At 37.3% G+C, this 25,626-nt stretch overlaps 7 protein-coding genes across 7 annotated transcripts; 4 read left to right on the top strand and 3 right to left on the bottom strand.

Moving 5' to 3' along the window:
* Positions 1-316: 316 nt before the first annotated feature.
* On the bottom strand, positions 317-4,704 carry CBG08151 (the record flags this gene model as incomplete). The annotated part of the gene is made up of 10 exons (XM_045238723.1): positions 317-389; positions 1,678-1,766; positions 2,084-2,254; positions 2,298-2,452; positions 2,500-2,634; positions 2,675-2,921; positions 3,318-3,419; positions 3,472-3,541; positions 3,590-3,674; positions 4,626-4,704. The coding sequence occupies 10 exons, from the start codon at positions 4,702-4,704 to the stop codon at positions 317-319; spliced, it is 1,206 nt and encodes a 401-aa protein (XP_045093693.1).
* Positions 4,705-7,223: 2,519 nt separating this feature from the next.
* CBG27394 lies at positions 7,224-7,577 on the bottom strand (the record flags this gene model as incomplete). Its single annotated transcript, XM_045238722.1, has 2 exons — positions 7,224-7,348; positions 7,397-7,577. 2 exons carry the CDS (start codon positions 7,575-7,577, stop codon positions 7,224-7,226), a joined length of 306 nt encoding a protein of 101 aa, XP_045098757.1.
* Positions 7,578-8,151: 574 nt separating this feature from the next.
* CBG08149 lies at positions 8,152-9,092 on the top strand (the record flags this gene model as incomplete). Its single annotated transcript, XM_002643231.1, has 2 exons — positions 8,152-8,227; positions 8,578-9,092. 2 exons carry the CDS (start codon positions 8,152-8,154, stop codon positions 9,090-9,092), a joined length of 591 nt encoding a protein of 196 aa, XP_002643277.1.
* A 748-nt stretch (positions 9,093-9,840) lies between these two features.
* On the top strand, positions 9,841-10,866 carry CBG27393 (the record flags this gene model as incomplete). Its single annotated transcript, XM_045238721.1, has 1 exon — positions 9,841-10,866. The coding sequence occupies one exon, from the start codon at positions 9,841-9,843 to the stop codon at positions 10,864-10,866; it is 1,026 nt and encodes a 341-aa protein (XP_045098756.1).
* Positions 10,867-11,478: 612 nt separating this feature from the next.
* On the top strand, positions 11,479-11,739 carry CBG08148 (the record flags this gene model as incomplete). The annotated part of the gene is made up of 1 exon (XM_002643230.1): positions 11,479-11,739. One exon carries the CDS (start codon positions 11,479-11,481, stop codon positions 11,737-11,739), a length of 261 nt encoding a protein of 86 aa, XP_002643276.1.
* A 542-nt stretch (positions 11,740-12,281) lies between these two features.
* Positions 12,282-15,491, top strand: Cbr-nas-38 (the record flags this gene model as incomplete). The annotated part of the gene is made up of 16 exons (XM_045238720.1): positions 12,282-12,421; positions 12,512-12,590; positions 12,911-13,027; positions 13,078-13,178; positions 13,224-13,353; positions 13,433-13,534; positions 13,576-13,684; positions 13,731-13,861; positions 13,906-14,073; positions 14,123-14,216; positions 14,260-14,510; positions 14,555-14,880; positions 14,925-14,998; positions 15,043-15,148; positions 15,195-15,308; positions 15,356-15,491. 16 exons carry the CDS (start codon positions 12,282-12,284, stop codon positions 15,489-15,491), a joined length of 2,178 nt encoding a protein of 725 aa, XP_045093692.1.
* Positions 15,492-15,802: 311 nt separating this feature from the next.
* On the bottom strand, positions 15,803-23,984 carry Cbr-mrp-2 (the record flags this gene model as incomplete). Its single annotated transcript, XM_045238719.1, has 16 exons — positions 15,803-16,109; positions 16,159-16,267; positions 16,307-16,397; positions 16,439-16,807; positions 16,855-17,232; positions 17,280-17,435; positions 20,041-20,195; positions 20,244-20,747; positions 20,794-21,211; positions 21,256-21,470; positions 21,519-21,957; positions 22,010-22,996; positions 23,063-23,319; positions 23,361-23,484; positions 23,532-23,714; positions 23,940-23,984. 16 exons carry the CDS (start codon positions 23,982-23,984, stop codon positions 15,803-15,805), a joined length of 4,737 nt encoding a protein of 1,578 aa, XP_045093691.1.
* Positions 23,985-25,626: the final 1,642 nt, after the last annotated feature.

Below are 25,626 nucleotides of genomic sequence, written 5' to 3'. Positions count from 1 at the left end.
ATTGCACAAAATCGCATTTTTGCGGTGTTTTTCGATAATAAAAAAAGTTTTATCAGACGAATTAAAAATTCATCCATACAAAATGAAGAATTAATGATTGCGGTTGTTTTGAGCCCTAGAACTCCTAAAAATGTCAAAAACTGAACGAGGAGTTCCATTTTTTCTGTAAGGAAACATGGAAACTGGTCATTTTTGGAATATTCTCTTCCGGAAAAGGACTATACAGGATTCTATAACCACTAGTTAACTTTTTAAGAATCATTTGAAACATCTTGAATCTCCACAAAACCAGATAAAAAATGCTGAAAATGTGGCTTTAGACCTGCAATTGTGATCGCGCCAAGTTTTTTATCTGTAGATCAAAAATAAATTTGCAGTTCGAAACAAATCTGTGGGAGACCGTGTCCAATGAAAAATTTTATATCTGTAAAGGAGGATCAAAATACACACATTTAATACTTAGAACGTTAATCGACCTGCGGAATCTGGTAGAAATGGTCCTCTTAGTGTTTATTTATTACCAACTAGCATTTTTCAAATTTGGTGGAACTCGAAATATGTATATTTTCAATTTTTCTGATGTTCCTTTAGAAAATGGACCATGGGTGCACTTTACTTTGATACTTGCAACATTTACTATCTTTCTAATAACAAAATTTTAATGTCTACCATGAAAACTTCTTAAACATAAACTAAAACAACAAAATTCATGGATTTTACGAAATTTTCAGATGAAAAATATACATGTGCATTAACACATTTTAAGGAACAGAATTTTTTTCTAAGGACCAGAATTTTTATTTAAGGACCAGAATTTTTTAAGGACCAGAATTTTTTTTAAGGACCAGAATTTTTCTTAAGGACCAGTATTTTTTCTAAGGACAAGAATTTTTTCTAAGGACCAGAATTTTTTTAAAGGTGGGGGGACAGGAGATTTTTCGTAGTTTTTTGTAGCTAGAGTATGCATTCTACCGTCACGGTGTACAACGCTTAATGTCACTCTGCGTACAGCTGTCGTCCTCGCCTTTATGTATGCAATCGGGCGTGCGCTTTCTCTTTGCCCGCATGGCTCAGTCGGTAGCGGCGCCGCACCCTCAATCATCGCCCTCACAAGTTCAACTCCTCGAGAGGCATCTTTGAACGGAATTTCGAGAACATTATTTTTTTCATGTCCCCCCACCTTTAAGAACCGGAATTTCATACTAGAGCCATTTTTTTCATGTCCCTCCACCTTTAAGCATTTTATTTTTTTTTAATTCAATGCTCCCAATTCCGCTTTAGATCAAATGCTATACATTACGTTTTTCAAAAAAAACTATTTTTCCTAAATTTCGAAACTGGCGTCAACTGTCCGGGCCTTCCGGATCTCTCGCGCCGGGCCTTCCGGGTCTCCCGCACAGGGCAATCCGGGACGGACCTTGACCAACTTTTTGAAAATCCGGCCCGGCCTGCCGCAAGTATGATTTTTCCAAGGTTCCTCCGGAGGGCCCTATTATTAGAGAGGCCCTACTAATACAGGTTTTACGGTATACTGATATTAAAACATTGCAGTTGTGAAAGAGAAACTCTGATAGTCATAACCGACAAGTGCCGTTTCTCGTCTACCGATTCAATTTATATTCCAGTATAATAAGTTCAACTAAAAAGAATGAGATATCCTTGAACTTTGAACCTTACATGAACGTTGGCCAATTGGAGTTGGTTGGACACGGCAAACACTCGAATGTGCGGATTTGCTCAGCATTTGGCACAAATGGCGGAATCAGCTAAAAAACACGGATAAGTAGAATGATGAATATTCAATACTGACATATAAAAACTTGTTATAAAATTACCTATAAAAACCCTCGAGAGGTTGAACTTATGGAAAAAAAAATTGGTGCTGCTCACATTCAGCTGCCAAGAATCAACGCTCAGAATAAGATGATAATTTTCAAGGTAATCTAATTTTCAAGATAATTTTCAAGGGTCTAACTGAAAGCTACTAGGAAGAAAACAATCAAGCCTGCTATCATACTCGAAATTAGGGTAAAAATTCTCGGTTTCATTCCATCATCGTATAAAATAATTCTAATCAACCAACCTTCTTGGCCAGCACATCTTCCCAGTTGACGTTTCGGAACAGAAACTGCTTCTTGATATCATCAGTACCGTTCGTTCCATAACCAATACGAGCGACTGGGTCTGCAACGAGAAGTTTCTTGACGAACTCTCTCTCCCCTTGGTTTAGCTCCACTGGAATTCTGGCACGCTTCTAAAAAAGAAATTGTTCAACTCATCATCGCTTGATTTATTACCGTGCATGTAGATTTGGAGTACTCGATCTCGCTGCTATTCTTGGGGTTGAAAACTGATCTCTCACTGCGCATGTCGCAAAGTGTGATACCGACTGACCACCAGTCGGAAGCTGGTCCATAGCACTGCTTTTGAAAGATTTCCGGAGCCATCACATCTGTTGGAGAAATCTAAATATTTAGGATATATTCAAGGCTGACTTACGACGAGTGCCCACGGTTCCCTCCACAGAAGTATCTGAGTCGCAACCGGTAGCCGAGAGTCCGTAATCGGTAACGAGCAAGTGTCCATCGTTGGCAACAAGCAGATTCTCGAGCTTGATGTCACGGTGAACAATCTCTGAAACTTAATCAATGCACTTTTAAAATACAATACTTACGCTTTTTGTGAAGATATCCAACCGCTTCAACAAGTTCGCAGAGATAGAAAAACGCTTGATCGTCTTTCAACAACTCTTTGTTTTTGTCATCATCTGGTTTGTCTCCTTTGATCATCTCGATGTTTGTCAGCAAGTCACCACCTCCAGCTAATGGCATCACAAAGAGTATATGGCGAGCTGACTGAAATGCGTATTTCATGGTCATGAAGAACGGGCTGTCGATTGTCGTGAGGATTCTCCACTCGTGCTGCAAAAAATTCAAAATACTTGCACGCAAACGAGAATTCAGATCTCACTTTTTGAGAATTGCATACCGTTGTTCTTATTTTCAATTATTCAGACCTCGAGGTTGGGGGTTACGGTCAATATATTTTATACTAATATTGGATGCTCATGATTTTCTTATCAAATTCAAATAACTGTTTTTGCCTTACTTAAGCTATTAGACAGACTGCCAGAAATGATTAAACGATATATGGAATCAATTCTGGCTGATCTCATGCTCCGAACCGTTTTACCATTAGATTTTCTATCTCTAAGACGACTTCGGTGGCGAAATGCCCCGGTGTCGAAACGTCTGGTGGCGGAACGGCTCGGAGCCGAATCTTGAATTATATCTGAATATTTGAAAAAAAAAACTCACATCAACCATTTCCTTGTGTTTCATCATCTTCTTTTTTTCCATAGCCTTCATCGCGTAGATGGTCCCCTTGTCCTTTCCAGTTTTTTTCTCAACGGCAGCAACCTAAAAAATATGAATGGTTCTATATTAGTTCGATATATCTCTTAAAGATTACCTCTCCATAAGCTCCATTTCCAATGTGCTTCAGGAACAAGAAATGGTCGACATTCATCTGTTCTGGCAGCCTAAATATCAGTTTTAGAATTAAATTCGACTAAAATACTACGACTCACATATTCTCATCGTTATCCGGTTGGTCGAAAACTTCTTTGCCCTTCACATCCGGCTGGAGCAACTGATCAGCGGACACAATCATTGCTGAAAATTTTATGAATAAAAAATAAAAAATATGTAGTTCACCAATACTTTCCAAATCTTCGAGAAAAAACAATGGGAAGAATGAAAAGAATTATTCAATGTCTCTCTGTTTGTATGTGCAAGATATTGCTGTTGTATAAAAAGGACAGTTCGGGTGCGACGTGTCGTCATTGCCAGTGGGAAAGAGACATTACGAAGAAATGAGTGGTATCAGACGGTGAGAGGGAAACGACAATTGAAAGGGTGAGAGAAAGGACAAAAGCAACGGCCTATGCATGTGTGAGTAGAATAGAAAAGTGCCGATGGATGGTGGATCGTCGAGGAAGGGGGGAAGTCCGACCCCACGCATTGAATCGGATGGATGAGGAAGCAAAGAAATAGTATAGGCTGCCGTAAGACGCGCAGAGTACGGGACTCCGAAGGGGTAGGAGAGTGGCGTGGTCAGACGGGAACACTTGGCACATTGCCAAGAAAAAACTGCTGTGTGCGCAGTGCAGAAGAGGAATGGGCGTTAGAGAGAAAAGGTGTTGGCAGGTACTGGCGTAAAGAAAAAGATCCGCAGAGGAAATATGTATAAGTAAGAGCAAGCTTCTCCATACTGTTTATTATATAAAACTAGGGCTCTTTGTTGGAGAAGGAAAAGAAAACAATAACGAGTATGTGCTTCATAACATTAACAGAATGCGGATAAGGACAGGCATTTCCTAGTGTTGTGAAAGCTGAGGAAATCTTGCATATTATTGTGAATGATGAAATGCGTTGTATGCAAGTAGAATGATTCAAATTTATGACTTAGTTTGAATTTTTCCCAAGATCTAGCATAGTAGCCAAAAGAGCCGAAGAACAATAAATAAAAAAAAACTTTTGCTCCCCACTGCCGAATCTTTGAACCTAATAGAGCCATGCACAATCTCTCCGTTCAGAAGTCAAAGAATGATTGTTCATACTTACCATGATCACCATTAAGTTCTTGACTTGTTTCTAATCCACTGGATTTCACATGGTTAGCCAATCCCAGAACAAACTCCATTTTACTCTAAACTGAAACATTTAAGGATTACTTAGACATAAAAAAAATACAAATAAAACATATTCAGGATCACGGAACCCTTCAAAATCAAAAAATCTAGAAAGCATCGAAAATATCTCAAAAGTTCAAAATTTATCACTCAACAATAAACATTAAAATTTCAACAAATTTTAGGAGGGTTGTCCATCTTGGAAGCAATCCAGATAAGAACGTGTGTCTCGCATTGACGGAACAACAGTCTATCTTTGTAACGATGAAGGAGGAGAATATCTAATGTGATATCTGCGGACTAGTTATTTAGATGATCGTAGATTTGATAGTCTCTTGTGCAGTACTCATCCATACAAAGACATTGAAAAATACGAGCGCGAACAATGACCACTTTGCGAGCAATGCACGAGAGAGCTGAAAAAAATCATCTAGATAAGATTTTGAGCAACTTTGAAATTTCACTTTTTATATGAAGGCCCAGCTCCTGAACGTGTTCGATGGCCATGAGATTGTACATGTCCCACATTGAATGATCTGAAAATATAGATAAACATAGGCCGAAATGCAATTTTGATCATTTGTAGAAGGTAGAAAACATCGTGAATCAAAAAAATCTGATAAGAAAAACGTTAGCACGAAAACAAATCGTAATCTAACCAACTCTAGCCAACTAACATAACGTATTACTCACAAGACGAAGGGAGAGAGCTCACAGAAAACTGTGTAAATTATCCCTGGATTCTTTTTTTGATATGTACATTTTTGACAAAATTTTTGATTTACTTTTTGAGATAACTCTTTTTTTGTCTTCCAGGTACCACATTATGCGGAAGGTGTCCTTGGTCTGAAAGTCATATAGAACTTTTAAAACTCTGGCCAACTAACCTCTTCGTCCTCCTCTAACAAACAGTCTCCGTATTTCATTTTTTTCAATTGTACCATACTGCTCAGCCAATTGTCGAATTCCAATTGCATACTTTGGAGCAGTTTTCGGCGAAACTCGCAGAGAGTTGTGGTGAAAAAAAAAAGAAATGCGAAGCGGGAGAAAAGGGGAAGAAACCATTTTTATGATTCCCCGTATCTTTTTCTGGTGTTGGACAGAGATTCACAAATTCGATCGAATACATCACGAGAGCGGCACTGTGAAAATTTGAGGAAAAACTGAAAAAAAGAATGAAATGAAAATTTTGTGTGAGAAAAGCCCGAGAGACGAGATTCTGAAATTTTGAAATCGAAATTCGTCAGAAAACAGAGAAGTACTCATATAAACAAAAAGAAAGCAATGACAATTTTCTGACAGTCGCGATTGCAGTTCAATATTCATAAACAATCATTGGCACTTGATATTCTGATGAAATAGAGACTGAGCACCAAAAAACCTTTGTGGGAACAGTTTAAATAAGATATTTCAAATACTGGAGAAATAAACTTCCCTAATTATGAAACTAGGTCAAAGCCAGCATGGATTGTGCTATCAGAGGAGATCGGAGTATTTATGAAAAAAATGTAAAAGAATCAAAAAAACTACCTCTTCGACCTCTCAACTAGCATAAAGAAATGCCAAATGAAGACTTGAAAGTAAAAAAAAGAGAAATAGAGTACATTTCGATCAAACATGGGAGCAATGAAAAGATACTGTGTGCGTGTCTTTTTTGTATTCATATTTGCATTCAGGAAAAAGAACGGTTTGTATGTGGCAAAAAAGCATTTTTGTTGTTGGAAGTTTCTATTGAATTATGAAGCTGATGAAACTCTCAATTTTATGGTATAAAAACAATGAAAGGAACGATTTAAGAAACGTGAACTAAGAAATATGATGATTTTCAATAATAAAATATGAATTGAAAATCTTCAGATAAAAAACCATTAGAGAATTTTTAAAATAAGTTCTGAAAGTTGGCTACCACGCGATTGATTTTAATCTGATGGAAAATCACCAAAATTAAGAATCTGATTTAGCTGATTTGTATCTCATTCAGCTGAACAAAAGCATCTTATTAAAACATTCGCCTCTAAAAATGTTGACCTAGCCCATGAGAATAAAAAACAATGAACATCCTCAAGGAAAACATCTCAAGAAACATGATTTATGCAAAAAGAAAATTGGAACTATTTTTGTAACGTGTTCACATATGAGGGATTTTCGAGAATTTAGGGTTTTTTTCAAATTGAGATCTGGATATTTCAAAAACTAAAAATTTCTCAGCTAGCATTTTATTATCATTGTGTTTCTCGTACTTTTTTCACCCTAAGCGCACTAAGTCGCGAGTTAATTAATTGAAATTGAAAATTCAAACATTTTTCGCAACCTCAAATTTCCTAAAATCCCTCATGTGTGAGCTTGTTGGCCAGAAGCAAATCGTACCCTCTCTAAAACAAACGACAATATGTAATTTTTGATTTTTCAAAAAATGCCTTTGAGACCTTGTAAAAAAGAAGGTACTTTTACTGTTTTATTCTTTCAGGTGTCCAGAACGCGGACTAGAAACAAACAATGCATGACCAATAATTTCACAAATTTTCAATAATTATAATATTCGGTTCATAGGTTGATGAGAGTCACAAGCGTGCATACATTCTGGGGGATTCCAAACACCTTTTTGATATCCAACGTTATTGGTTGAAACAGTGAAGCTGTTAGCAACATGTTGTTCTGAAAGTGAAGATAAGATTCGTGTAATTGGAGCTTAACTAGACCCACTTATTATATTTCCTGATTCACCGTTCAATTCCGCGTCGAGTATTTGCAACAAATGCAAAATATATTGCGTCGCCGATTTCAAAGTCTCAGCTTTTGAAGGTTTACGATCTCTTAATTGTTTTGGAAGATGGTTGCGCAAAACGTTGAATGCGTTTCCAATTCTAAATGAATAATCTCTCATTAGTCTGTTATACTATAGTTTTCGAGTTTTTTTGAATTTCATTAATTTTTAAATGGGAACATATCAACCGTAAGCTCTCAATATTCAGATCTGATAACTAGTTTCGAAAAACTTTCAAAAACTCACGATTTCTGTCGGCATCTTTCTCTGGCGTTAGCTTTTTCACGCGACATGTAAGCAACAATCGGGAAGTAGGTGTTCAATAAGGAATGAGCATGACCCTATTGTACGAGTTGGAACAGACTCATCCAAGTACACACATAATATCCTGAAGTGGGTAATAATGGAATGGTGTTGTCGTCGTCTGGTTGCAGCTGTCTTCGGATGAACGAAACAATAGACGTTATTATGAGTTTTTTAACGAGAAGTACTCCTTGAAGAGCTGAATATGTGAAAACAATAAGAGTCACAGTAAACGTTTTTACTTTTGTATAATTTCCAGAAAACATATACATTATTAACTTCAAATTGACCTCGAAATGTATACGAACATTCCCTCCCGCGTCTCTGTAGCGTGCGGTGACCCCTTCTATTCCTCTGATATCGATTTTTTTTTTTTTTTTTTTTGGCCGCTATGGTTGTAACTATTATTAAACATAAACCTCGAAATAAGAGAAAAGCTCTCTCGGCCTTGAAAGATGAAAATGGCGGTAAGAAATCCAAATTGTCTGAATATTCCAGTAAGGAAGCTGTAAATGATATAATTGAATCTGTGGATGATATGTCTAACCCATTATATGATCTGCTGTCAAATGATTTCAAATCGAAAGAAGAATTCACTGTGAATGATATTGCAATGATGTTTAAGTCGCTGGCTGAAACGATTCTCAAGCTTCAATCTCAAAACACAATGTTGAAAAACCAAAACTGTATTCTAAATGCCAATTTGTCGAATCTTACGGAAAAAGTTGATGGCTTGGAGGAGAATCTCAAATTGTTATCATCTCAACCTAAAGAATCACCAAAACTCCTACTACATTAATTAAAACTTTTGCTTCAGCTGTCGCCTCAACCATCTCTGCTCCAGAATCCCAAATCACTTTCATGCGAGCTGCCTCATTGGCTAACTCTGAAGATGCACGGAAATCGAATGTGATCATCAAAAATATCGACCTTTCGGAAGAAGCTATTGAGAAAGCTGAATTCGTTTCCAAAATTGCCAAGGACTGCGGTACTTCGACGCCATCGGTTTTTCGCATACCTCATCCGGCCAAAGGGCCGCCCATTGTGCGCCTGGCATTCAAGTCCAAGGAGGAAGCAAGAACTGTCCTCACCAAATTCAACTCAATCAAAGCTTCAATACAGGGGTGCTTGAATGCGTCTCCCCGCCCAGACCTTTCCAAACCAGAACTCGAGAAATATCGACAATCCTGGAAAACGGTGATCCAAAAGAACAACGAGGCAGGTCAAACCATTTATACGGTTCGCAATCTGGAAGTCGTCAAAGTTGTCTACAGAGAAAATCAGGAGCCGTGGCCATGGGCCAAAAAACACTCGATCCCAGAAAATTTCTAAAAATTGGTTACACCAATAGCTGCTCAATTAAGAACAAAGTCCTCCAACTCGATCTATGGTCTTCTAATTCCAACATCGATATTCTCTGTTTAGTGGAAACTAAAATTGATTCAAACTATCCTGACTCCCTGCTATCTCTTGATGAAAAATATGCTGTAATCCGGAAAGATCGAAACAGACATGGCGGAGGTCTAGCCATACTAATCAAGAAGCCTATCAATTATACGGTAGTATCACTTCCGACACATCTTGAATCCGTTGAAATTCTATCTGTGGATATCAAAATACATGGCAAAACTACAAGATTAATTGTAAGCTACAATCCTAATCACAACCACTTTTTTAAGGACCTTCGAGAATCACTTAACATACAACTGAAAATCCATCTATTATCACTGGAGATTTCAATTGTGCCCATGTTGATTGGAATTCATATACAGCATCTGATTCTCAATGCCAGTCACTGTTGGACTTTTCGCTTTATAATGGCCTGACGCAATTTGTACAAAATCCAACAAGACTCGAACAACCAAATATATTGGATCTGGTGTTCACTAATTCCATGGACATTATTCGTGATGTCATTGTTGGTGAGAAATTCAGTGACCATTGCAGGATTGAGATTGATACCTTTATATTGCTTAATTCTATTTCACCCCTCAAATCAACGAAAAATTTCAAAAAAGGAGATTTTAGATCGATGAATTATATTCTATCAAATATCGACTGGGATTTACGATTTTCAACAATGTCAATTGATGAAATGTTTGATGATTTGAGAGGAATTATTCTGGAGCTTATTGAATCTTTTGTACCAACAGAAACTCATCGAATTCATAATATAATTTATTCCAAAGAAACCAAACAATTACTAAAGAAGAAATTATTGATTTGGAAGAAAGCAGGTAACTCGGACGAGTATAAACATGTTTCAGCACTATTCAAAAGGTCACTCGTAAAATCTGAAGAAGAAAGAATCTATAAACGTCTGAATTCTGGATCAAAAAATTTTTTCGGATTCATGAAATCGAAATTTAAAGGAAACAGTGATATACCGGCAATTCGATATAAATCTAATGAGAATATTATCATGAGTGATGAAGGAAAAGCCGAAATATTTGGAGATTGCTTCAGTGAATTTTTCAACATTGACAAAGATATCCTTCCTGCTACAGGGAATCTAATTTCTAAGTTCAGCTCAGATGTCATATTCACGCCGGAGAATATCGAGTTATTACTATATAAACTGAAAGGCCGAAATAATACTTCTCCGGATAGTATCCCGTCAATATTTTTGAAAAGAGCGTGTACTCCTCTTGCGATTCCACTATGCATTATATTCACAGAAAGTTATCGAGTTGGAAGAATACCAAAATCTTGGAAGGAGGCGATTGTTATGCCGCTCCATAAGAAAGGCTCCCGCTCCGATCCTTTAAATTATAGACCAATCTCTTTAACATCCAATATATGCAAGATTATGGAGAAGTTGATACGAAAACATCTAGTCCAATACTTATCCGAAAATAATCTGTTATCAGAAAAACAATTCGGGTTCCTTAATCAGAGAAGTACAATTTCCCAACTGATCGCCTACCAGAACAAGCTTGTTTTCAATTCTTTAAATGGGTTAGATACCCATAGCGTCTATATTGATTTCCAGAGGGCCTTCGATACAGTGCCGCTAAACAAATTGATTCATAAGTTGGAAACCTTTGGGATATCTCCCAAACTAAGAAATTGGCTCCATTCATTTGTCACGGACAGGAAATTTTAAGTCAAAATCAATGATATACTATCGAAGGAGAGGCGCGTATTGTCCGGAGTCCCGCAGGGATCTGTTCTTGGGCCTACCCTCTTCTTGTTATATATTAATTGTATTGGGGACAAATTTCAAAGTGACTATCTACTGTTTGCAGATGACTTGAAAATTTATGATACGAATGATAGATTGATTGATGCAGATTTAATTGAATTGGAGAATTGGTGCTCGAAGTGGAAAATGAAAGCGGCTCCTAAAAAGTGCGAATACATCAAATTCAATGCAACAAGAAAATATGCCAACTCCAATGTTATGAATCCCAAATTAAATCAAGCTTTGATTCCCCCTGTGGAAAATGTCCGTGATCTTGGGATCTACTTTTCCAGTAACCTGAGTTTCCATTATCATTATTCGTTGATTATTCGGAAATCACATCAGAGGATCAACATGTTCTTTTCCATTCTAAAAAACGCATCGTGGAGTGTTTTTATAAAATGCTATACAATTTACACACGCCCTTTACTCGAATATGGAACGATAGTCACTTCTCCAATCCTAAAGGATCATATTATAAAATTGGAATCGGTGCAAAAGTCATTTGTTTTCAGAATTTTCAAAAAATTCAGGATGGCATACACTTCATACTTTGAAGCATTGGAAGAATGTCAGCTAAGTTCCTTGGAGTATCGCAGGCTCTATAATGATTTGGTCTACACGTATAAAATTATTGTTTCCAAAGAAATTATCATGGAGGTTCCAATTTTCGAAATATTTAATCATGCTGGATCATTGCGACGTCACAAATACTATCTCAAATCACTTATCAAAAACTCAACAAAAATATCTTCTCAATTTCTCTTTTTTCAAAAATCGACTATTATCCTGTGATCTAAAACATTTTCTTGTCTTGAATTCAACTAATTACTAACTCGGTTTATCTTTCATCTCCCAATTACTACAAATGTATGTCCCTGTTATATCTCCTAGTTTCATAGACATTTCACGTGTTAGTGGTTTTCTCCCCTTCTTTGAAATAAATAAATAAATAAAATAAATAAATAAATAAAACATAATGATAAACACCTTTCATTCTGAATCATCTCTATTAGGAACAATAGTTAGTTACTACAAAGTGAAACCAAAAGAAAACCTTGAGAAAAAACCTGTGTCACTGAAATAGTGACGAGAGAAAACCTGAGACATTTACAGCTAAACTAAGGAGGACATCTTCAGAATAAAGGGGTGAGTCATGTTAGACAAAAAAAAGATAAAAAAAATGAATAAGAAAAGCAGCAGCATAGATAGAATAGATAGAGAGAAGATGTGAAAGAGATGAGGGAGGAATAAAAACGAAAAGCCAATCACTCAACTACTGTCTGTGAGAGGCCCCGGTCGGCAGAAGCCATCGCTTGGCGCTTTCTCTCTTTCCAATGCGTAGCCGTCGCCATGTTCTTATTATCGCCTGTTTTTGTTGCCTTTTTTTTTCATTAGTTTCGGCAACGCGAGTCCAGAAGGCATCCAAAAAACATTTAGCGAGAGTTAAGCAGCTTTTGAACTCGGAAGCTGAAAGGTGAGTTCTGATGATTTTTGAGATGCGATTTGTAAGTTAACTTCAAACTTCAGAAAAACTGGAACTGTATTATTTCATTTTCGATTTTAGAAACAATGCATTAATTCAAAGTGACTCAGTTGACGTTTTTGACAACATCCGGAGAAATCCAAACGCAGGAACACATCATGTAAGTTTTATCAAAACAAGACCAATTTTTAGGATAAAAAACTTCTAATCAGAATTACCGTCAAATATTCTAATAGAACGCCAACATTACTGCGAGCTCAGATATCTTGATTTCTGTAAAAATTACCAAAAACTTGTTAAGTGATAAAATTAATGTCATCTGTTAATTCTGTAAATAATCGTTTGCGGCTTTCAACTTTTTTTGTTTGCGGCTTTCAAATCTCAAAACCGTAATCTAATCCGAACGAAAAAATCGTCACCTTTCCATATGCAACCACACCTTGACACACATTAAGACCAGTTTTTTTCATATGCCTACAGGATGAATTGGCTGTGAATAATGCTGACGAGTATTTTCAAGGCGACGTTGATTTGTCAGAACAACAAGTTAAAATAATTGAGGATCAGTTTGTGGAGGGCAAACGAGAGAAAAGAAAGGTATGCGGGATTCGTGGCAACTGATCCGTGTGAGCATTATGTTATTTTAGATTGGAAGAAACCCCCTATACAAAAAATGGGATTCACGTGGTGGACCGATAAGTTTTGATTATGCAGAAAGCATACCATTTCAAACCAGGCAGAAAATACGGTAAATGAAAAAAACTCTCCCTTGTAAAAAACAAACATTTTTTAGGAGTGCCATGCTTCTATGGCAACAACATACGTGCATCAGATTTGAGGAGGGCGGTCCAAACGTAGACAGATTAGAATTCTTTGATGGTGGTGGTTGCTCATCGTTTGTCGGGAGGGTTGGAGGAACTCAAGTAAGTTATATTTTCTTATTTACTTTTTGGGGTTTATGAAACTGGATTAAATTGGTAGAAGTTCTATGTTTCGTTGCAGGGAATTTCAATTTCAACTCCCGGATGTGATGTTATTGGGATTATCAGTCACGAAATAGGCCACTCGCTGGGAATATTTCATGAACAGGCTAGACCCGACCAGGTGAGTATTTTTGTCTCCAAAATTAACTTCGAAATTTTCAGGAACGACATATTGCTATAAACTACAACAATATTCCATTATCTCGATGGAATAACTTCCAAGCTGTCGGAGAAAACCACGCGGAAACATACAACCTCCCATACGATACAGGTTCGGTTTTGTACGTTCACAATAATCCAAGAACTTTTGTTTTCAGGAAGTGTGATGCATTATGGTGCGTATGGGTTTGCATCTGATCCATATACTCCAACTATCAGAACATTAGAAAGAATTCAACAGTCAACAATTGGTCAAAGAGCTGGCCCGTCTTTTTTGGACTATCAAGCAGTGAGATTGAAAAAAGCAATTTCAAAGAAATACTAAATATTCAGATCAATATGGCATATGACTGCACAGAACATTGCCCAGACTTGCCCTGTCTGCGAAACGGATACCCACATCCTAACAACTGCTCTACTTGTGCTTGCCCGGAAGGATTATCAGGAAAATTCTGTGAGCAAGTGTATCCATCAAACGGACAATGTGGAGGAGTCATTTTTGTTCGTTTGTTCTTTACAATTTTTTTGCTTGTCCATTTTTGAATTTTAGGCCACAAAGGAAGTAAAGTACATCACAAGCCCAAACTATCCTGACAAATTTCCACTCAACACAGAATGTAATTGGATCATTGCTGCCCCAATCGGTAATTGTTGCACAGCTCTTAGTATAATTGCAAATGTTTTCAGAAGGACGAGTTTTCATGGAGTTTGAGGGCGACTTTGATTTTCTTTGTGAAGACACATGTGACAAAGCATATGTAGAAGTCAAATATCATAGTGACAAACGTCTCACCGGAGCTAGATTCTGTTGTTCTCTCTTGCCCAAAAACCGATTCATCTCATTCAAAAATGAGATGATTATTATAATGAGAGGATACAGATCTACAGGGGCTGGCTTCAAAGCTAAGTTCTGGTCCAATCTTGGAGAACCTGAAGGGGTGAGATTTTGAATTTTGTTCATTCTCTATGTTAATTTTATTAGGTTATCACTCCAATGCCACCAACTACGGCTCCGTTGTCTGAAATAACAGAGGAGCCGGAGCCAGAAACTACGACAACCCTCCCTCCAACAACAACAACCACCCTTCCCAGAAGAGTCTCTAAGAAACACTTCTTCACAAGAAAACCTCTAACTCCTGTGCCAACAACTACCCCAACACCTACAACAACTACAACGGAAACAACGACAACATTTACCACGGAGTCCACAACGACCACTTCCCCAACGCAACCGACATTTTTGACTGGAGAAACTGAAATCACAACTGCTAGCACGGTTGCAACGTTCTTCCCAAAGTTATCCACCATGTAAGTTATTTTAAATATTAGGACATCTAACAATGGTTCTACAGACTTCCACCAGTCAATCCTTTAGCTGGAGTGTTACCATCTACCCAAGCTCCTGATATTATTAACAGTGTCTTAGGTAAGGTTATTTCCATTCTAAAATTTGCAAAAATCGTTTTTTAGAATGCGGCTGTGGTTCATGGGCAGAATGGCATGGGGAATGCTCTCAACAATGTGGTGGTTGTGGACACAGATTAAGAAAGAGAGAATGCAAAAAGCAGGCTTGTCGGTAAGTGAGAATCAGTTTGGATTGAAGTATATCAGGTTTTTTTAAGAAAAGAGGAAAAACGACCTTGCAATTTCTCAGCATGCCCAGATGGTACTAACTTCCTTATCAACAACTCTGAATTCCATATTCTTTGGAGAGGATGTTGTGTGGGATTGTTCAGGTTGAGAAATATCCTAATGTTCAAAGCTGACAGAGTTTTTATTTCAGATCTGGAGACCAATGTTCTGCACTGGAGACTGAGTCGAATCCGTTTTTCAAAATAATCAATAGTCTTCTAAATATTCAAGACGTGAAAAACAACGAAACTTTAATAGAAAAACGGATGATGAGAGGGGAACATTAAAATGAATAACTTATATTCTTAACAATTATGTATTATTTGTATTATAATGCACAAGAAATAAAGATTGTAATATTAAGTGATTATGACAAAATCAACAATTATCTCGAAAAGATTACACAGACAAGAATGAAGTTCCTGTCGCAGACCAGCGACAGGAACTTTTTTTAAACAACGTGCCTTAACCCGCCGGCATGCCTGCCGGCGGGTTAAGACCCTGTGTTAAAAAGGAAAGCTCCTGCCGCTGGTCTGCGGTAGGAAATTTAATTCTTGTCGGAGTATGTTCTGGAAATGACAATTATAAAGAACATATTTTAAACAACATTTGCATCCTTTGCCATCGAGTAGAATATTCCTTCCTGGTTTGCGAGGAGGTTTTTAGGAGTGTCGAATTCTGCGACGCGTCCTTTGTCCAGAACAAGCAAACGGTCACTATCCAAAACAGTATTCAAACGATGAGCAATAGTCAGCACTGTACATTCTTTGAACTGCTCTCGTATCGTTTTTTGGATAAGACTATCAGTCTCGACGTCGACTGCAGCGGCGGCTTCATCCAGAACAAGAACTTTTGTTTTTCTCAAAAGAGCACGAGCCAAACAAATAAGTTGTCGTTGACCAACACTGAATTACAATACATCATAGGTTAACGTAGATTTAGAATTTTCGTTACCTCAGATTTTCTCCTCCTTCAGAAATGTGATGTTGGAGTTTGTCGTCTAACGATGACACAAAATCCTCTAAGTGCGCATTTCGTAGTGCTTCCCACACTTGAGAATCACCTAAAAATGGTCGTCAGTGTCGAAAAAAAAAAATCTTACTATATGCCGAGAACGGATCCAAGTTCATGCGCATGGTACCAGAAAACAGAACTGGGTCTTGAGGCACGATTGTTAAACGTGACCGAAGTTGCTGAAACAAAAAATGATGATGGAATTTGATTCTTCGTTTACCTCTAATTGTAAGTTAGCGATATTTGTTCCATCAATTTCAATACATCCACCATCGGCTTCAATAATTCGAAACAACGCTAATGTTAGCGAACTTTTTCCTGCTCCTGTTCGACCCACGATTCCAATTTTCTCACTTGGTTCCACATGAGCAGTCACCCCATGCAGCACTAATTCCAAACCTGGACGGTATCTGATGCTGAAGTTTTTGATAGAAATCTCTCCTCTTTCTGGCCAGTTTGGAGAACCAAGAGCTTTGGAATTGTTTCCCTCAGTTGGAGTAATAGTGTACTCTTTAATTCTCTCTACGGCAACAATGTTGGTTTCCAGTTCGCTCGTCATTCGGACAGCCCAGTTGAGAGTTTGAGTAATCTAGAAAAAAAAAATCATGCGTGTGCCTGAAATTACTAAAAACTTACGTTCAAAGCCATGGAAACCGACAAACCAACAAGTCCAGCAGAAAGTCCTGGAGAGTCACGGAAGTAGACTGCCGCGCCAGCCGCAGAAAGAACAATCAAATTTCCAACCATTTCGAGCCGGACAGCAAGCCACCTGTTAGCCACTACACTGGGATAGTACGCCACCAAATAGTCATCAACTCTTTGTTGTGACTGCTCAATGAATTGATCCACAACTCCAAAAGCGCGGATTGAAGATGCGCCTTGTATAGATTCCTGGAAATCAATAAATTTTTTGTATTTCATATTATTTTTCATTACTTGGAAATGTGAATATATCGGTGACCGTGATGCAGATTCCAGACGTTTTAGTTGTCGCGACGTACTGATGTAAAACCTCTGAAAATTAATAAATCTCAGAAAAATTCTTGATTTTTAAAACGCACTAGGATGAGGTAGTATACGACTGCCAAGAACGCAAATATTAATCCAGCCCATGGAGTGGTCCACATAATGACGACGAGAGTAGAGATAACGCTGAAGACGGTCATAACCATATGACGGAGAACGTCAGGTAATGTGCGATCAATCGCTTCGATATCCTGAAATTCTTTTAGTTTCATTATGAATATAAGAAAGGGCTAATTTCAAAATTTTTTTATTTTGTCCAAAGAAACACATCTTTCGGTATTAAAATAAAAGAGGTACAGAATAAAATGGCACATTTCAAAACCCATAATATTCTGTGAAAAAAGATGCAAAAAACCAGAGTTCTATCATTCATTCATTATTAAGAACAATTATGAGCCGCTTGTTTTTCATTCTCCTTCCTGATCACGGATTTACATCTGCTGTAAATCTGTGATTAGAAAATTGATCAAGAAACAAAAGAAGAAATTCACGTGAAGATAAAAATTTATTAAAGGGGGCCAGACAGCAAAAATTTCGGGGAAAATTTCAGGGAACGTGTATTTTGCCGTCGCGGTGTTCACACTTGAAGCGCACAATCCCACGCGCAAAGTTTTTTATTTTTGTTTTCAGACTTCAACTTTTTCAGTTTTTAAACATTAAAGGTGGGGGGACATGAAAAAAATAATGTTCTCGAAATTCCGTTCAAAGATGCCCCTCGAGGAGTTGAACTTGTGAAGGCGAAGATTGAGGGTGCGGCGCCGCTACCGACTGAGCCACGCGGGCAAAGAGAAAGCGGACGCCCGATTGCATAAATAAAGGCGAGGACGACAGCTGTACGCAGAGTGACATTAAGCGTTGTACACCGTGACGGTAGAATGCATACTCTAGCTACAAAAAAACTACGAAAAATCTCCTGTCCCCCCACCTTTAAAAACCTTTTTTTCTAACTTATTGTATAACTCATATAAAATATTTTTTTCGTGAATTTCAAGATCGACCGAGTGGTTATTTTGCCAATGGGCAGTGTTTTCTACAGGCATGCGAAACGAATATTTTTTCTCCGATAGCCGTTTCGTCTTTCTTTCTTTTTTTATTTTTTGTTTCATTAATACTCCGGAAATCAAAAAAAATGCGGAATGTTTCATAAGTGGAATTTTCAGAAACGACTTCGCTTCAGCAGCTCCCTTCGCCTTGCGACGACCAACTGGGCAGGAACATTTTTATAATGTCATGAATTTTTCAATTGTTAGGCTTCTTTATAAAAATTAATTGTTCTTTTTTTTGCATAATTTATTTGTTAACATAATAAATGGCATTTCTTTTTTTATTTTTATCAGCATTTGTTATCTCGGAGCTAGGCTCTGGCGGCACGCTGACAGCCCTTTCAAAATTCCGAGTTCAAACAGTTAAATTCAAAAAAAAAGAAGCGGAGAAAAAGGTAAAACAGCCAGTGGGGATTGAACTTGTGACCTTCTGAATGCTAACCTAGAGCGGACCCACTACACTACGCGTGTAAGAGACGACAAGTGCGTTGTTTTGCGTTATGAAGCAACGCCGCTGCAGCAAGTGGGTGAAGAAATTGGGGTAAGAAAAAGGTGCATTTTTTCGGCAACGAGGTTCTTTTTCAGGTTTTTAGGTAGACAGCCATACCTATACGTTAGATATACATATTTTGAGAAAAAATGGAAAATTTGAAAATTTTTGATGTCTTCCCTCCTTTAATTTAAAGTATCACAGATTTACAGCTGTTGTAAATCTGTGAGAGGGAAAAAGAACGGAATAGCAAAAGAAGGAATGAAATGGATAGTGTGAAACTATTTGTGACCACTGGAATTTCTCAGATGACAAAGGGTTTCTAGTGAACTGATGGAGAGTGAGGTCCTATGAATCGGACACGTAGATTCTTGAATTATGTCTTAAAAGTATACAAAGCTCTGAAAATAATTTATAGATGAAGCAAAATCGGAATACCTTCTGACACGAGCTCCCCACAATCACTGAAAAAAGTTCCGAAGCTGGACGAAATTACGATTGCTCAAAGATTTTTTGTCAATTTAATCCAGCTCCACGTGTTTTTTTCACGCGTGTTCACTGTGTGGATCAAAAGAGAGTTTTCAATTAATGAAATTGACAAAAAATTTTTGAGCAATCGTAATTTCGTCCAGCTTCGGAACTTTTTTCAGGGATTGTGGGGGGCTCGTGTCAGAAGGTATTCCGATTTTGCTTCATCATTGTATACTTTCAAGACATAATTCAAGAATCTACGTGTCCGATTCATAGGACCTCACTCTCCATCAGTTCACTCCAAACCCTCTGTCATCTGAGAAATTCCAGTGGTCACAAATAGTTTCACACTATCAATTTCATTCCTTCTTTTTCTATTCCGTCTTTTTCACTCTCACAGATTTACAACAGCTTTAAATCTGTGATACTTTCAATACATAAATTTTTCTCTACATTTTTCTCTCCTTCTTTTGTTTCTTGATCCATTTTTCTAATCACAGATTTACAGCAGACGTAGATCTGTGATGAAGACTTTTGTTTAAACTTAATTCCTTCAACCTAAAAGACTTAAACATAACCATAATTTGAAAAATTGAACCAGAAAAACCACCATTCAGTGAAATAAGACGTTGATCTGTGTTTTATTCGAGACGCTCACAGAATTAACAGGCTCGATGAAATACTATGAATTTTTCTGTGCTTTTCGAACATTTTTTTCATCGTTTTGTGACTTAATAAAACAAAATAAAAAATTTTGAAATTAGCCCTTTCTTATATGAAAGATTAACTTGCTTTTCCCAGTCGATTCAGCATTCTACCAATTGGAGTAACATCGAAAAATGCCATTGGTGATTTCATAATGTTCCCAAGCAGTTCGGCGTGTAGGCGTTTACTGGCACGGACAATTCCGAAAGTGAGAATGATTGAAGAAACACAAACAACCGATGCTGAAATATTTTGCTTCATTTTTCAGAAATGATTTTCAGAAAACATACACTGCCCGATTCCTAGAGCGGCATAAACCCCAAGCTGCATTTTGACATCATTCCTGGTTCCATTTCCAGTCTCTGCGTTAGCCTTCTCTTTGTCTGACAACTTAGCCAAGTAGAAGTTACTCAAAATTCCCAAAATGCTACTAGCGACATAGGCAAAGAAAAACAAGAGAGTGAGAGGGATTCCAATAGCCCGGAAATATGCAAGGTATATTCCAAACTTCACGTTTCCTGTCTCTACAGTTTCTTTCTCAATTAGTGTGGTAACATCCTTAGTAGGTTTTTCTTTGGCCAGTGATCCGAGAAGTGCTTCTGTTTCTTCGTGTTTGCTACTGGGGCTATGCAAAAGGACGGATTTTCTGCTGTTCTCTCTGGAGAACTCAAGTCGAAAATCTCTTTCTGACTTTCTTTCCGATTCGGACTCTTGACTCAAATGACTTTCCAACCGTTGAAGAATTCCCGGACTAACTTGTCCCAAATCTCTCAAAATTTCATCAACTTCACCATCTGAAAAAAGGAGAATTTAACGTTATCCAAAATAAAAAATACATACCCTCCTGTCCGATACTAACAGCCCTTCCACGCGCCCTTGATTCATTGATCAAAAACTCCTCGAGGAACTCCGAAAATGCTCCATTGTTGTTAATCAGTTGCTGATAAGTTCCCATCTCACTGATAGTACCATCTTTGAGCACAATCACTTTGTCGCAATGTTTCAGATAAGTTAATCCATGAGTAACAAAAATACGAGTTTGTGTTGCAAGGCATCCAGTAGAAGAAGCTGAAAAATCCAAATTAATATTTAAAAACATTTTTTGCAAAAACGTACAAATGACATTCTCAAAAATGTGTTTTCCGACGTGTGAGTCAACAGCGGATAGTGGATCATCGAGCAACACAATTTCCGAGTTTTGATACACTGCTCTTGCAAGAGACACTCTTTGTTTTTGACCTCCTGATAAATTAATACCCTAAAATATCAAAAATAAGCTAAAGAATTCGGTCGTAAAATCACCTTCTCTCCGATTTCCGTGCTATCGCCTGCAGGCAAATTTGCCAGGTCTTCTTTCAATTCACAGTTTTTTACAACTCTGTCATAATCTTTTGAGTTATATGGTTTGTTGAAGAGAATATTATTTTGCAAGCTCATGTTTTGGATCCATGCTTGTTGTGGAACATATGCAACAGATCCATTCACATGGACATGGCCAGCTATCTTATTCATTTCACCTGAAATTCAAATTTGAATATTGAAAAAAAATCACAAAATCTACTTACCCAGAAGCGCGTGAAGCAAACTAGACTTTCCTGAGCCTACCCGACCAACGATTGCGACGAGCTGTCCTCGCTTCACATTTAAAGAGATGTCATGAAGAGTTGCATCTTCAGTAGAACTCCAGGAAAAGTAGCCATTTTTTATTTCAATGGACGATTCTAAACGAACCATCTGGTTGTTGCGTGAAATTGATAAGTGACAAGACTCACCTGATTTTTCATAGCTGATAGATTGAGAATCCATTTCGTCAGCTGCGAAAAATTCCTTCAAGCGAGTATTACCAACTGCACACTGAACGGCTTCTGCGTACACCATCGCAACCAAAGCTAATGGCATTTTTAAGATATCGAATAATGAAAGCGCAACGAAACAAATCTCTGGTGTTAGCACGTTGTTTTCCGGATCTATCAGCACGTAGACAACAAAGGAAACAATGGAGACCTGAAATTTGTTTGCGGTTCAAACGATTGATGAAATGCAAACTGTGACTTACCAAAAATGGGGCACACACAAAGGAAAATATGATTCCAGCATTGAGATAGGACAGTTTTCGTAATACACGCAACTCTTTCTCTCGGATTTCCAAAACCATTTTTTCCATACTCTTCTCCCATGCGTAAAGCTTCAAAACTTTCATTCCGTTCAGAATTTCTGACATCATTTTTATTCTTTCATCTTTATACTTCATTTGCTCTGCATGACCTTTTCGCATTTGGCTGACAATTAATCCATTTAGTGGAAGTACCGCTAGCAAACCAAAGAATCCAGCCAAAACTGCTACTCCAAGCAGTCTCCAGAGGAAGAAAATGGCTAAAATAATTTGCAGTGGTGCAGACCAAAAAAGCATCATTGTCGGCGCCATATCTTGAATTTTTTGGATATCAACCGACATCAGATTTACAATTTCTCCTGTTGATTTGCCCTTTCTTGCTTCATTGGACAGGTTGAGAGCTTTTGCATAAACTGCACTGGTCAGTACCGATCGCACATGCATACCCAGTCGGAACATAGTATGATAGTATTGATGAACAACCATTGACTGTAGTAACGATGAAAGGAACATAATGCATACAATTGATACGCCGATCCATAGAGGTTGCGTTTTGTCTTCAATAAACTTGATCAATTGTTTCAAAAGATGTGGTGCAAAAAACTGAATCATGTCGAACATGAGTTTGAAGGTAGCTCCGGCAATCAAACTGAACTTGTAGGTTTTGAAAAGAGGCCCAAAAATTGATGGATGATTTTTTGGTATTGCTTCTTCAGGGTGCATTTTAATTCTCAGACGATAATTCTCAATTCCAGGTGTGAGGTTGCCTAGGAAAGATGGGATAAGATTTTCAGCTTTGTCTCGTTCATTCAAATCCCACAGATCTTCTTTTTCCAGTGATTTTTTATTGCCAAGTACAGCTAGTTCTGTGAACCATTGGAATGTGAGTTGGTTTATGAACGAAGCGGTATATTCCGGGCAAGAGTTCTCCTGAAGGTTCATAAGTTATATCTATTACTTGTTTAAAACTTGCGTTTTTTAATTGATTTTCCTTACCTTTTTGTACAGATTTGTCGGTCGATCAGCAAAACAGCAGAGGAACAATTCGAGAAAAGATATTCCATAAGAGATAATGTACAACGTAGCTTTGCACAAGTCAACTGGATATTCATGATATACGAAACCACTCAGATAATACCGGAGCTCTGGTGCACCACAAATAATCACAATTAACCAATACAAAGTTATAACTCCTGATGTTATCAATCCTCGATTTTTACATGCTACAGTAAGTAGAAGTGCAAGACAAAAGCCTGAAATTCGGAATTAAAAGGTCTTATAAAGGTCAGCCAACCTCCAAACTGCACAAGATCGCCATATAGATGAACAACATCGAACACAGATGGTTTGTTTAGGTAGAGATATAAACTGTAGATAATCGTAGCAATGAGATCAAGTACAAGAAGACCACCAAGCAACTAAAATAGATTATAGTTGATACAAGAAACAACAACAAAAAACCTACAATTCGAAATGAGACCGGCGAGAATGATTGGAGTTTAGCATTATGCGTGTGACGCAATGCGTAGATCAAAACTGGAGAGAATATGCAAAGAAAGAAAGTGGGTATAGTTGAAAAATCGGTATGCTGGCCGCAGCTAGTGATATGTGGAAGGTGACTCCGATTTTTCCAACCCGGCTCGAGAAGCTGAAACAGGATATTTTTACACTATTTGCTTTATGTTATTTATGAAGCATTTTCAATCATTTTCATTTTTAATGCAATTTTTATGATTTGTGGTTCTCAAAAAAAAAAATCATCTAACTCAACAAAAATATTGTATTTGCTTAACTCTAAGTTTACCTTTTCGTCAGTTTTCTAATTTTTTTCTGACCCTTAGACGGATTCCATCAAACAGGAGCAATCTCTCACCTCGGATTCACTCCCGCAAACGAGCTCGCGAACCAACGGAAGCATCTTGATGGATATTGGTGTCGCGCAGCTGTTGCTGCAGTTTTGGTTATAATCCCGTCGCGTGTTTTATTCGCCTCGTCACCTGAATAATTTTTGTTTTGACTAGAAAAACGTATGGTGGCGTTATTCTCATATTACGAAATGAGAGAAGATGGGAACAAAGCGACAGAGGTTAGGAAAACAAAAAGTTCAACAATAGACAGCTGGTGTGGATTTTATTTGAAAAATGTTCATATCATCCGTATATCAAATAGTTCAAAGAACTTCATATTTCCTCTAGGATGACCAATGTAACGGAAAAACAAGTGTTATTCCAAAAAGAAAAAATAGTTATTGTAACTAGATCTAACACGCCAAAGACATCTGGAAAACGAATAAAAACCAGTTTTCGTTTGAATATGAATATTTTATATATTGTCTTATTCAAAACGTCACACTGCTCACAAAACTCGGAAAACTTCTGAAAAACTCATTGAAATTTTCAACACAAGACACGAGAAAGTCGGGAATAACCTTATCCAAACAATTTATATAGCAGATCTGCAATGTGTGAGAAAAAAGTCTAACACAATCATAAACTACATTTCTCTGCGCGCGCGAAAAGGTGTGCGTGTTGTGTGATTTTGTGACCAGCCGTCTCCGCCTCCTTCCTCCACTGAATACTTTGTGAGTACGTGTGTATTTGCGGACGAGGTATATGCGATTTCGTAATTCCTCGAGCGGATTGCGCAATGCAAAAAGAGTTTTTGTAACGATGTTTCGAAATAATGGATGTTGTTTTGTTTGACCCTGAATTCGGAGGTTTTCGAAATGAAGAATAAAAGCAGGTATTTGTACTTGATCTTTTGATTCAGTTCTTTCCGTTAGTCATGTTTTTCTGCAAAGAAGAGGTGCAGGATAAGACAAAAAAATTTAAAAAAAATGAAAGCAGATGCTTGCACAGAATCAGATATCCGGGAAATTTTAGAATTATTAAAAATGAAATGAATGATGAAACTGACACAAAAAACTGATAAAACTGCATCAACAGCTTTAAAAGCTAATAAATAAAAATTAACATTAAATTAACTCAAAAAAATTCTAGCCAAAAATCGGAAACGTCGTTATTTTCAGGACGACTGCGTTCATGTTTTTTGAATCAATTCATTCCTAAACTATCACTAAATATTTTTACATCATCATTTTTTTCACCTATAAATAATCTGTGAAATAGGAAATAAGCTATGGAAAATTACTCGGTGTTCGCCTTTTTTCATACCTTATTCCCTAGAAATTACTTAGAAATAAGCTATAAAGGCGAACACCGAATAATAATAGTTTTGCCATTTTGGATGCTAAAAATGTGACTCAAACATTTTCGGAATGTTTCTGTGGTTAATCAGTTTTCTATTCAATAGTCAGTGAAAACTTTTTTGTCACTAACGCTGTGGAGTTTTAATTTCCTATCTAATCTGTTACAAAACCGTCACTTTTTTCTTGGAACCAAAAAATTGGAAATTTTTTGATCATGTCAACCATTTGTAGAAAAATGCGATTTTATTTAGTTTTGATTATTATTATTAAGTTCAACAAGTGTAACTAATTTGATTTTTTGCATAAAAAGGTAAACGAAAATATAAACGAAAGGGACAAAAAAATTGCGATA

This window comes from Caenorhabditis briggsae, assembly GCF_000004555.2.
Source record: "Caenorhabditis briggsae complete genome, chrX, whole genome shotgun sequence".
Lineage (NCBI taxonomy): Eukaryota > Metazoa > Nematoda > Chromadorea > Rhabditida > Rhabditidae > Caenorhabditis > Caenorhabditis briggsae.
The sequence above is the reverse complement of the archived record's forward strand: the minus strand, read 5'-3'. Positions and strand labels throughout refer to the sequence as shown.